This window comes from Nesoenas mayeri (assembly GCF_963082525.1).
Source record: "Nesoenas mayeri genome assembly, chromosome: 6".
Taxonomy (NCBI): domain Eukaryota; kingdom Metazoa; phylum Chordata; class Aves; order Columbiformes; family Columbidae; genus Nesoenas; species Nesoenas mayeri.
The window spans coordinates 2,619,784-2,632,421 of record NC_137545.1 but is presented as its reverse complement, the minus strand read 5'-3'; the positions used below and the strand labels follow the sequence as shown (position 1 = coordinate 2,632,421).

The following is a 12,638-nucleotide window of genomic DNA, read 5'->3' as shown; positions in this document are numbered from 1 at the left end:
GTTTTTAGCAAACCATTGTGCCTTTCAATTTTCCCAGAGGCTGGTGCATGATATGGAATATGATATACCCACTCAATACCATGTTCTTTGGCCCAGTTGTCTATAAGACTGTTTTTGAAATGAGTACCATTGTCTGATTCAATTCTTTCTGGCGTACTGTGTCGCCAAAGGACTTGCTTTTCAAGGCCCAAGATAGTATTTCGGGCTTTAGCATGAGGTACAGCATATGTTTTCAACCATCCAGTGGTTGCTTCCACCATTGTAAGTACATAACACTTACCTTGACATGTTTGTGGAAGTGTAATATAATCAATCTGCCAAGCTTCTCCATACTTATACTTTAACCATCGCCCCCCATACCATACAGGCTTTAACCGTTTTGCTTGTTTGATTTCGGCACAAGTTTCACACTCATGAATAACCTGTGAAATAGTGTCCATAGTTAAATCCACCCCTCGATCGCGAGCCCATTTATATGTTGCATCTCTACCTTGATGCCCTGAAGCATCATGGGCCCACCGGGCTAGGAAAAGTTCACCTTTATGTTGCCAGTCCAAGTCCACCTCAGATACTTTAATCTTAGCAGCTTGATCTGCTTGTTGGTTGTTTAGATGTTCCTCGGTGGCTCGACTTTTAGGCACATGAGCATCTACATGACGAACTTTCACAGGCAGGCTCTCTAGCCGAGCAGCAATGTCTTGCCACAGTGTGCCAGCACAAATGGGTTTACCTCTGCGCTGCCATTTGCTTTTCTTCCATTGCTGTAGCCACCCCCACAAGGCATTTGCTACCATCCATGAGTCAGTATAGAGATAAAGTATTGGCCACTTCTCTCGTTCAGCAATATCCAAAGCCAGCTGGATGGTTCTCACTTCTGCAAACTGACTAGATTCACCTTGTCCTTCAGTGGCTTCTGTGACTTGTCGTGTGGGACCCCACACAGCAGCTTTCCACCTTCGATGTTTTCCTACAAGATGGCAGGATCCATCTGTGAACAGTGCATACTGCTTATCAGTCTCTGAAAGAGTATTATACGGTGATGCTTCTTCAGCACGTTTTACTTCCTCCTCATCTGGAGTCATCCCAAAGTCTTTGCTTTCTGGCCAGTCTGTAATCACTTCTAAGATCCCTGGGCGATTGGGACTTCCAATTCGAGCTCGTTGCGTGATCAATGCAATCCATTTACTCCACGTAACTTCGGTTGCGTGATGTGGAGAGGGAACCGTCCCTTTGAACATCCAGCTCAGCACCGGCAGTCGAGGTGCCAGGAGGAGCTGTGCTTCAGTACCGATCACTTCTGAAGCAGCTCGAACTCCTTCGTATGCTGCTAGTATCTCTTTCTCAGTTGGAGTACAGTTGGCCTCAGATCCTTTGTATCCTCTACTCCAAAAACCTAAGGGTCGACCTTGGGTTTCTCCTGGTGCTTTCTGCCAGAGGCTCCAGGTAAGTCCATTATCTCCGGCTGCGGTGTAGAGCACATTTTTAACATCTAGTCCAGTCCGAACTGGTCCAAGGGCCACCGCATGAGTTATCTCATGCTTAATTTGTTCAAAGGCTTGTCGTTGTTCAAGGCCCCACTCAAATTGATTCTTTTTTCGAGTCACTCGATAGAGAGGGCTCACAATCTGGCTGTAGTCAGGAATATGCATTCTCCAAAAACCTACAACGCCCAAGAAAGTCTGTGTCTCCTTTTTATTAGTAGGTGGAGACATTGCAGCAATTTTGTTGATCACATCCATTGGGATCTGACGACGGCCATCTTGCCATTTTATTCCTAAAAACTGGATCTCTCATGCAAGTCCCTTGACCTTGCTTCGTTTTATGGCAAAACCAGCATCCAAAAGAATCTGAATTATTCTCTCACCTTTCTTGAAGACTTCTTTCGCTGTGTTGCCCCATACGATAATGTCATCAATATACTGCAAGTGTTCTGGAGCTTTACCTTGCTCCAGCGTGGTCTGGATCAGTCCATGGCAGATGGTAGGACTGTGTTTCCACCCCTGGGGCAAGCGATTCCACGTGTACTGGATGCCTCTCCAGGTGAAAGCAAACTGCGGCCTGCACTCTGCTGCTACAGGAATAGAGAAAAATGCATTAGCAATGTCAATTGTAGCATACCACTTAGCTGCCTTTGACTCCAGTTCAAATTGCAGTTCTAGCATGTCAGGCACAGCAGCACTCAGTGGTGGCGTAACTTCATTCAGGCCACGATAGTCCACGGTTAGTCTCCACTCGTCACTAGACTTACGCACTGGCCAGATTGGGCTGTTAAAAGGTGAGCGAGTCTTACTGATCACACCCTGGCTTTCCAATTGATGGATCAACTTCTGGATAGGAATCAAAGAGTCTCGATTGGTGCGATATTGCCGGTGATGCACCGTCGTGGTAGCAGTTGGCACCTGCTGATCGTCAACCATCAGCAGTCCTACAACAGGAGGGTCATCTGAAAGACCAGGCAAATCAGACAGCTGTTCAGTTTTCTCAGTGTCCACAGCTGCTATAGCAAATGCCCACCTATACCCTTTTGGGTCCTTAAAATACACTCTCTTAAGGTAGTCTATGCCAAGGATGCACGGAGCATCTGGACCAGTCACAATGGGATGCTTTTGCCAGTTTTTTCCAGTTAGGCTCATTTCAGCTTCTACAACAGTCAGTTCCTGGGATCCCCCAGTCACTCCAACAATATTGATGGATTGCGTTCCTTTATAATTAGAAGGAATTCTTGTGCACTGTGCACCAGTGTCCACTAAAGCTTTGTACTCCTGGGGGTGTGTTGTACCAGGCCATCGTATTTGTACAGTCCAATAAACTCTGTTATCCCTTTCCTCCGCCTGGTTGGAGGCAGGGCACCTCTAATTTCTGGTTTGCACAGTCTCTGGGTGTGAATTAGAGGTTCCTTCAAGAGCATCAGAATCCCTTCTGCTCCTTTTGTAAGCTGGAGCAGCCACCTTCCTAGGAGTTTTTCCTTTGATCTCACGTACTCGTTCTTGAAGTTCTGAGGTAGGTCTTCTATGCCACTTATTCATGTTTTCTCCCTGCTCATGTAGGAAGAACCACAGTGAACCTCTTTTTGTGGGCTGCCTGTGTCCTCTCTCTCGAGATTGGAAACGCCTTTTCCTAATAGCTGAAACATAGGTTTGTGCAGGTCGTGAATGGTACGTGTCTTCTCTGAGTTCTCTGATTTCTTGCAATAGCTTTTCAAACCGGTCATCAGATTTTTCACACAGTTTCTCCACAGCAGAGACACAAGCCCGTAGAGAACCAGCAAGGCTGTCCTCAAACTCACGGAGCTGCTCAATCACTTCAGTAATATCTTGTCCACCTCTAGATAACCAGAGCATTCCTGCCAATGACTTAGCATATGCAGGTGATGCACTTTGTACAAATCTGCGCCACAGAGGTCGTGAACAATTGATTCTATCTGGGTCTGTTCCCTCTTGGCTGTTTGGTCCAAAATAGATGATCTCTCGCACAGCTAATTCTCTCACGAACTGAATACCTTTGTCCATCGTATTCCATTTCCCTAACTTGGATATACAATCTTCCTTGTAGGGAAATCTTACTTTCATAGCTGCCAGGAGTCGGGTCCAGAGAGTAGTGGCGTTAGATTCTCTTGAAATTGCCCTATCAATGGTGGAATCTTTTGACAGAGATCCCAGCTGCCTGGCTTCACCACCTTCCAATTCAATTGTATCTGCCTCATTGTCCCAGCATCGGAGCAACCAGGTTAAAATATTCTCACCTTCAAGACAACTAAAGTCTTTTCGCATATCTCTCAGCTCACCTGGAGTAAAGGACCGAGTGGTGGTCACTTCATCTCCTCCCTGTCCTAATGGTGCCCCTTGGGTTGACGTTGGCCCTGTGCCATCATCTGCTGCACGGGTGGTCTTTCTAGTGCCTTTCTTACAACCAGTAACTGATGCTGATATGGGTTTACCATCATTTGATTCATTTCCAGAGTCTGAAAGACTGTCACAGTGATCGCTATGGTTACAGCGGCAACAGTGCCCAGTGTGTGAAGAAGGGGGGGCTGCCTTTAAGGCTGCAGAATTAATGTTATCAGAAGCGACCTTGGCAGAGGAACTCTGCGGAGGAGCTGTAGCTTCAGCCTGCGAAGGCGCCGTTGGGGGGGCAGCAGCTGCAGCGGCAGCTTTCGCTGTTTTGCTCTTTCTTGAGAGGCCAGGAGTGCTTTTTGCTAAAGCTTCCGAAGACGCAGCGCAAATCTCAGGACAACAAAGAGACGCAAACCTCCTGTTGAACGCCATTTCTCTTAACAGAAGCACAAACTGACACACATTCAGCAAACCAGATAACACCATCACAGTTCTATCAAAACTCCAAGGATATTCAAAGCTCTCTAAAACATTTGCGAACTGTCCTAGCGAAAAAACAAAAGTATTGTTAGTCAGCCTTTCGAAAGATTCGCTTGACCAATTAGCAAACACAGAGCCGTACTGCTCTTTAATCTCTCCTTGAGGCTTTTCAAGGTAAAGCAGAAGTGAGTAGAAATTCATTAGCGGCTGCAGTATAACGAAATAAACCAGTGACAAACCACACAGTATCATCATGACCATTGTCCAGTTCCTTGTTGTTATATAATGAATACTTCGATTTAAAAAGAAGGCCCAACACAGATATGGAATCAGTGAGCACAATGCAGAAAATAACTGATACAACTTATGCCATAACATCATTAAATCAGTGTAATTCACTTTGCCTTAACACAACTAAATAATATCCAAAGCAAACAGGCGCGCGAGTATCACAACTCTATGAGTTGGCACTGTGCCGAGAAAATTGAAAGGTACGTCAGAGCAGTAGAAAAGCCAAAAATCTCCAGATTTACCCCTTTCTCGAGCCCCACGTTGGGCGCCAATTATCTGTCGAGGGTTAAGATTGCGGGGTGACAATAAAACCCTGGCAGATGTATTGTTAACCCCCTCTTCCCTCCCACTACCCCCTTTTGCCCCTCCCTCTCCCCCCTTTCCACTAAGGAGAGGCGATTGGGAGGAAAAGAAGAACAGAGAGAAGAGAGTTGGAAAAAATTAAAGATGTTTTACTGATGCTACTAATAAGAATAGAGAAAATAATACAAAATATACAAAACCAATCTTGAAAGTCTCAGCAACTGCAGAGCCAGCACCCAAAGTCCTGGATTAGACTCCACAGCCAACCAGAGCTGGATTCAGACTCTCACTAGGCCTCAGTTCGCAGGGACGACTAGCAAGGTCCTCTCCTAATGTCGGCCATAAGAACAAGAGAAAAAAGGGACGAGATCCTCGTGATCTCCCATTTTATATGAAGTATTCACATGAATGGAATGTTATACACAGTTGGTCAGTTTCTTGGTCACTTGTTTCTCGTCGCTCCTCTCGCGAGATGTCCATCCATGCTTATCAATAAGTTTGCATTCCATTGCTAGGTTTACCAAAACATGTGTCTGGTTCTCCAGGAAAATGCAGTTAATATGAAGGCTTTAGCTGACTGGAAAAATTCACTGAAAGAGAAACTTGTTTTAAGAAAACCAGGACACCCTCTCTGAAAATCAAGTAGCTTGTCAGGAATGTGAGTTAATTGTTTTACTGCTGTTGTTAGAATTGTTTCTTTGTGGTATAAGTACACCGTAACAAACCTTCTCTCCACTTTTCCCACTCGCGCTGCAAGCAGCCCTGTGCTTCCCCCCCTCCCTCCCTTTTCTCAAGGTTTTGACTTACAAGATGGGGTCAGGAATGATTGTTCTCATTTGTGTTCCTAAGAAATCTGTATTGGGAGGTGTTTTAAGACATAGGAAAGCACTCAGAGTTATGAGGAAGGAAGATCTTGTTAAATATTGAAATCAGTGTTGGCTGCTGTATAAGTTAAATGATTGGGAAAAGTGTCTGGAGAACAGAATCTTGAAGTATAACACCAGGTTTGCTCTGCCCCCAGTGCACACCTTGCGTCTTGGCCTTGTAAGACTTGCAGAGGCTTTTGTTGGCCAAACCCACCACTGTGTCCAGGTTCCCTGCACCGGAACTACAGTGTGTGACCATTTAGGGATTCTGGGGCGTGGCCGGAGCGCGATGGCGTCACAAGCAGCCCCGCCCCCGGCAGGTTCCGCCCCTGGCGTTGCCGGGACGCGCAGGCGCAGCTCAGTCCTGTTCTGGACGCGGAGCGGAGCGCACGGCGAGGGCGAGGGGAGGAGTCCGTGGGCCGAGCCGAGTGCGAGCGACCGCAGCGAAGGGCGGGACTTGAGGAGGAGGCGCGGGAAGCGCGTGTGGTGGCGCAGAGGGAGACGCCGAGAGACCGGCGCGACCTTGAGGCGGCGGCACGTGCGGTGACACGCCATGGCGGGCACGGCGAAGCCGAGGGCGCTGCTGAATGCGCGGCGGGACGCGGGCGAGGCCGGGGCGCTGGGCCGGCTGCTGAGCACCTCGGCCAAGAAGGTGCTGCGGCACAAGATCGAGTTCCAGCCCGCCAGCCACGGCTTCTCCAGCCAGCCGGAGCTGCTGCGGGCCAAGTACCTGCTGCTCAGCCCCCGCACCGAGCCCGCCGAGCACCCCCGCGGCGCTGAGGAGGGACAGCCAGGCCAGCAGGGTGGGTGCAGAGGGCCGGGGGCTCTCCCTGCGCTGCGCAGCCCGCGGCTCACCCGCCTCTCTCCCCGCAGGCAGCGACCGGACCCCGGGGCGCCACGGGGACGGCGTCCCTGCGCCCCAGAAGGGGCTGTTCCCTGCAGGGCGCCTCGCCATGCAGTGGCAGCGTGTCCAGCGCATCGGCGCCGGGCTGCTCAACCTGGGAAACACCTGTTTCCTCAACGCCACCCTGCAGTGCCTCACCTACACGCCACCGCTCGCCAACTACCTGCTGTCCAAGGAGCACAGCCGCACCTGTGAGTGGGGAGGGGAGCGCCCGCCTGTCCTGGGGCTGCGCTCAGCACCCTGCGCACGGCTCTGCCCGGGGCTGTGCGGCTGCCGGGATGCGCCTTCTCTGCTCCCTCCTGCCCGTTTCTGTCCTCAACGTTCTGTCTTCTCCTCTCCCACCCCAGGTCACCAAAGCGGCTTCTGCATGACATGCGTCATGCAGAACCACGTCACGCAGGCATTCGCGAACAGCGGCAGCGTGATAAAGCCAGTGTCCTTTGTCCGACACCTCAAGAGTAAGGATGGCTGCCCTCGCGTCCCCTCCTGTAGCCGTGCGGGAGGGCAGAGACTATTGCAGGAGCAGAACCTTTGAGACCAGGGCAGGTCTTGGCAGAGGTTCTTCTGAGACAACTCACTGAGCCTGCCAGGGCCTTCATGGGCCTTGTTGGGCTTCCCCCATGGCCGACATGAGTCTGAAGTCTGGTTTGGGCCAAGGGAGCTCAAACCCCACAGTCCCTGCCCTGACAGAGGGCGGGAGGACCTGCCTCTGTTGCAGCGCGTGCTGCGGCTGATCCCTCCCTCTCCTGCAGAGATCGCCCCGCACATCCGCTGGGGCAGGCAAGAGGACGCGCACGAGTTCCTCCGTTTCACCATCGATGCCATGCAGAAGGCCTGCCTGCCCGACTGCACAGAGTACGTGGGGCCTCTGGTGGCCGTCACTGCCCTTGTCTGCTGGTCCCCTTGTCTGCTGGGCTGCTGTCTGCCTTCTCCTGACACCTCCGCCCCAGCACAGCTGCGGTTCTGTCCCCAAATCCTGTGACTGCGCTGGGTTTGGACCCTGAGGACACAGCGCTGGCCCTTGGGGGCGGCTCTTGGGCCGGGCGCTGTGTGATCCGAGCTGCCGTCTCTAGGTTGGATCGCCAGACCCAAGCCACCACCCTGATCCACCAGATCTTTGGCGGTCACCTGCGGTCCCGTGGTGAGTGCTGGCTGCCAGGGCCTGGGCCTGTGACTCTCAGGGCTGCTGTTTCCCCGAGAGCCTTGCAGTAACTTGGGAAAGTCACTAAGCATGTGCAAATTATGCAGAGCTGCAGCTGGTCAGTCTTTTGGTATCTGTGGGTCACGAAGCTGCTGGCTGTGGGTGCCCAGCTCATTGCCACCAGCAAAGGAACCCACGTTGCCAGCTGTCCAGCAGCACTTGTTGTCCCAGCACGTAGAGGCTGCGAATGCTGGTGCTGCCATCCCAGAGCCCAGACGCGGAGAGGGGGAACACGGCAGCTGCCTGCGCTGTGCTGGGGGTGGCGGTGCCGTGTTGTGCCAGGGGGTGCTCACTGCTCTTTCTCTTGCAGTGAAGTGCTCGATGTGCAAAGCAGTCTCGGACACCTTTGACCCCTGTCTGGACCTGCCGGTGGAGATCACGGTACCGGGGCAGGGTCAGGCGGGGAGGCGCTCTGCTCTGCAGGGGATGTTCCTGCAGCTGCACCGCTACTGCTCGAGGCTGTTTAACCTGCCAGCGTCAGGCACGGTGCAGGCAAGAGGGAATCAGCTTCTGTTGTTGCGCTGCCTCCTCTGCCTGGCCCTGACCTCTCCTCTGTCCTGGCAGCAAGCCGCAAACGTAGAGCAGGCACTGGAGCTGTTTGTGAAGCCAGACCTGCTGGGCGGAGAGAACGCCTACCTGTGTGACAGGTGAGTGTGCGGGCTGGGGCGGGAAGGGGCCGCGGGTGTGCTGGTGGGAAGCAGGAGGGCCGCTGCAGTACAGGAGGGCTTCTCTACCTGCTCCACCGCTAAACCGCGAGGTACGTGGCTGTGAAGCCTGCGATGAAGCCTGTCACTCCTCATCTCCCTCCTCTTGAGAGGGGGACCTGAGCCAGCAGACCTGGCCGTGAGCAGGTGCCCTGGAGCGGTATCCGCTCCCAGCAGGGTCATTTCCGGGGGGTTTGTGGCTTGGCCAGGGCTGACAAGCACCTGGGTGGTGGAACAGCATGAATAGCTCAAGCTCTCCCTGTGCAGATGCAAGAACAAAGTGTCGGCAACCAAACGCTTCACCATCCACCGAGCGCCCAATGTTCTCACGCTTGCTCTGAAGCGTTTTGCCGACTTCACTGGAGGCAAGATCACAAAGGTGAGTGCTCGGCACTCAGAGCGGGGCTGCGTCCTGTCCCGAGGCCCTGCTGCCCCGAGCAGGGTGGGAGGTGGTTCTGTGCGCGGTGCGAGCTCTCCCGCAGTCCTGCAGCCCTTCCCCAGCTGTGCGCTGCGGTGGGAGTTTGGCTCATCCCGGCATCTTCCTCACCGTGGGCTCTGCCTGTGGAGAGCGGGTTCCCCCTCCCCCGCGAGACGGGACTTGCAGGACAGCTGAGCCGCTCTTGCCGTCTGCTGTGCAGGCTCCTGAGACATCCTCTCTCCGCAGGACGTGGGCTACCCTGAGCTCCTGAACATCCGCCCGTACATGTCCCAGCCCAGCGGGGATCCCGTCATGTACGGGCTCTACGCGGTGCTGGTGCACTCGGGGTACAGCAGCCACGCAGGACACTACTACTGCTACGTGAAGGTGAGCCCAGGGCGCTCTCTTGGCACCTCTCTGTGCTGGGGGCCGGCGGGTGCTCGAGGGTCCGTGTCATGCGCAGACAGGAGGGTGCTCAGCAGACGTGCGTGGTGTGGAGCACTGGGGGGTACGGGCTGTGCTCCGTCACAGGAAGAGTGGAGTTCTGCTCTCGCAGAGTCTCCTCACTTGCCCGGGACTGCTTGGGAGTTTTGGGGAGCAGAGCTCTGCCAATAGGCCTGTTTCTGCTCCTCCTCAGGCCAGGAGCGTCCCTGGACACAGCCCGACCCCGTTCTCTCTCCCTCCGCAGGCCAGCGACGGGCAGTGGTACCAAATGAATGACAACGTGGTCCGTCCCAGTAACATCAAGGTGGTCCTTAACCAGAAGGCGTATGTGCTGTTCTACCTCAGGTGAGTGTGCCCTGTGTCCCCGGTCCCTCTGCCCTTGCTCAGCATGTGGGACAGGGCTGGGGGCACGTGCCTGGGTGTGGGAAGGAGCTTGGCCCAGGCAGCCCCAGCACCCACGTGCGTGTGCTGGCTCGGGGGAGGGTGGCAGGGAGAGCTCCAGCCCCTTGTAGTGGTTTTGCTGCAGCTCAAGAGCTCCTCACTTCCGCAGAGCTTCTGGCTCCTGGTTCTCGCAGCTACGACAAGAGTGTTGCAGTCGCTCAGACACTGGCAGTTAACACGTGCCCTTCTCTGCCTTCCCCAGGATCCCCAACCCTGGGAAGAGCTCAGAGGGTCCCGTTTCCAAAGCTGCCTCCAGCCTGCCTGGCCGTGTCAAGCTGCCTTCTGGGTCACCGTCACCCAAGCTGGCCCGGAAAGCCACACACGCGGCTGCAGCGTTGCCCGGTGACGCAGCCCAGAGGCCCAAGAAGCCGCTCTCCTCGCAGCCGCCACCCGCGCCCAGAGCGGCTCCAGGATTTTGCGGCCCGAGTCACACCAGTGGGGCCAAAGCGCAGGTTCCTCGGAAGCGCTGCTGGGAGCCCGGGCCCCTGCCCGCCTCCCCCAGGCTGCCGGAGCCCATGCCCGGCCAGGAGCCGTGGGGCAGCGGGGAGAACACCGGGACACCGGGAAGGGACCCTCGCAGCAGGGCTCCTGCCAGCCTGGTGCTGGCAAAGCTGAAGGCCTTCTTGTCGGCCAGTGCTGCTCCGCAGCCCAGCAGCACCATGTCACCACCACCGGCCAAGAAGCTGGCGCTTTCCAACACATAGGTGAGTCTGAGCTTCTGCCCAGAGACTTCAGTAGGTGCCTCGTGCCTCCGGAGCCGGGGCTTGTGTTGGGGAGTGCAGGACTGATGCTGGTACCTTGCTAAGCAGGAGGCGGGCGGGGAGAGCCCGTCAGCCCCAGGGCTCTGCCCTCCCTCTGGGTCGGGGTGCGGGCCAGGTCCCCGCTCTTGCTCCCATCCCTGCAGAGGCTGGAGAGCTGGCTGCTGCCTCCTTGCTCGGGACGGCGGGTGGCTGCGCCAGTCCCTGGAGAGGGGCGGCCTCACCAGCCTTCGCAGGGCAGCGTGTCCCCGGGGGCGATGGGAGCTGGTGACACCACAGCTGGAGGCTGCAGAGTCGCCTCCTCCCCAGGCAGCGGCTGCACCGGCTCTCTGGGCGCCGCTGTGCAGCCGGAGCTGGGGACGGCGCTGGGGGTTCTGTTCTTAACGTTTCCTTCCTTTTTTCCTTTCTGCTTCTAAGGGAAAACACTTCTGATTCTTCTCTGACTCCCCCACTTCCCTCTCCCTGTCTGTGTCTTTTCCCCTCCCCTTTCTCTGGGCTCCCCTTTTTGTTTTCTCCTCTTAGCTCACAGCAACCTCTTTTATTTAGACCACCAAGTTGTTCTTTATGTCAATAACTGCAGGGCAGCCCCCAGGGAAGGAGAGCAGAGGGAACCACCATGCATGTCCTCACCTGCTGCTGCAGGTTCCTGTGCCCGCCCCAGCCCCGCGCTGGGTCCCTGTGGGGCCGGGGCGCTGCCGCCGGGACACCGGGCAAGAAACTGGAGCGCTCCCTCGGGAACCGGCGGGGCTGGCGGGACAGCGGGAGCGGCCAGAGGAGCCACAGGGAGGATCCGAGGCTGGAACAGCTCTGCTGAGAGGAACGGCTGAGAGAGAGTCCTCAGTACTCGGACAACTCCTGGGAGAGCTTTCCGTCAGAATCTGCATGGTGGAGATTTCAAACATGATTTCATAAAGGAGGGGTTTTTCTTTACAAGTTGTTTTCTATCATTTTTCAGTGTATACAAGAAGTGATAGCAGCATTCTACAATGGGTATTGATCCAGGGGTTCTCCTGGAGACATCTGGACAGGCAGGAGAGCAGTCCAGTGAGGCTGGACATTGTATGGATGACTTATCCTCTCACCCTTCCCAGTCCCACCTGTTCCCTCACCGGCCACCTGGGACTTGGCCTCACCAAGCTGGAGCACAAGTGTGATGGGAGCGGCTGAGGGACCTGGGGGTTCAGCTGGAGAACAGGAGCTGAGGGGAGACCTTCTGAGCTCTGAACTGCCTGAAAGGAGCTTGGAGCCAGGGGGGTCGGGCTCTGCTCCCCAGGAACAAGCGCCAGGAGCAGAGGAAACGGCCTCAAGTTGCGCCGGGGGAGGTTGAGGTTGGATTTAGGAACAATTTCTTCCCCAAAGGGCTGTGGGGCATTGGAACAGGCTGCCCAGGGCAGTGCTGGAGTCACCATCCACAGCCAGGGTTTCTATTGTCTTGTCCTGATATTTTTGCAAATGGGTAGAAGTCTGCCTCAAAGAATGTAATGAAAACAAAACAAAAGAGCATGGGTAGAGCGAACAATGGCAAGGAGGGAGGGCCAAGTATGAAGATGAATCCCAGTGAGAGCAAGTATTTGGGTGATACGATCAGGCCTGAAATCATGCTCTCTTATGCACAACTGAACCTGTAGCCCCTTCAAAAGATTATTTGCCCCCAGTGGACCCAGAACTCGAAGCAAATCTGCTCAGGAAGAGACCATGAATTCCCAGAGCCTCTGCCACAGAGGAACTACAGGGCGAAGTTCGAGCTAAGCTGTACTTTGAGATGCCAGAGCAGCTGCTCGGGTTCAACAGCGTCAGAAGAAATGGTCTTCCTGCCTCACCACCCTGCAGGAAGAAGAGGAAACGGCAAATTCCCCTCCAGGAAAGGAACGTGCTCTGGTGCTCCCAGTACTGCCCTACCTCTTTGGGGATGGTATGTTGGTCGACTCTTCCCTCCAGCTCCTGCAGCTGTGCAGCAATGGGAGTGAGCTTTGCCATTCGCACTGTCTCACACAG

The 12,638-nt window shown here is 54.7% G+C and overlaps 1 protein-coding gene and 1 pseudogene across 2 annotated transcripts in view; one reads left to right on the top strand and one right to left on the bottom strand.

Moving 5' to 3' along the window:
• LOC308041719 (cytochrome P450 20A1-like) overlaps positions 1 to 12,638 on the bottom strand; it is a 136,367-nt pseudogene that overhangs the window by 119,128 nt on the left and 4,601 nt on the right. The gene's annotated exons all lie outside the window — the stretch shown is intronic.
• Positions 6,327 to 10,589, top strand: LOC308041675 (ubiquitin carboxyl-terminal hydrolase 36-like; the record flags this gene model as incomplete). Its single annotated transcript, XM_080346583.1, has 11 exons — positions 6,327 to 6,576; positions 6,647 to 6,868; positions 7,025 to 7,135; positions 7,430 to 7,532; positions 7,751 to 7,818; positions 8,189 to 8,259; positions 8,443 to 8,525; positions 8,850 to 8,961; positions 9,247 to 9,387; positions 9,689 to 9,789; positions 10,088 to 10,589. The coding sequence occupies 11 exons, from the start codon at positions 6,327 to 6,329 to the stop codon at positions 10,587 to 10,589; spliced, it is 1,764 nt and encodes a 587-aa protein (XP_080202709.1).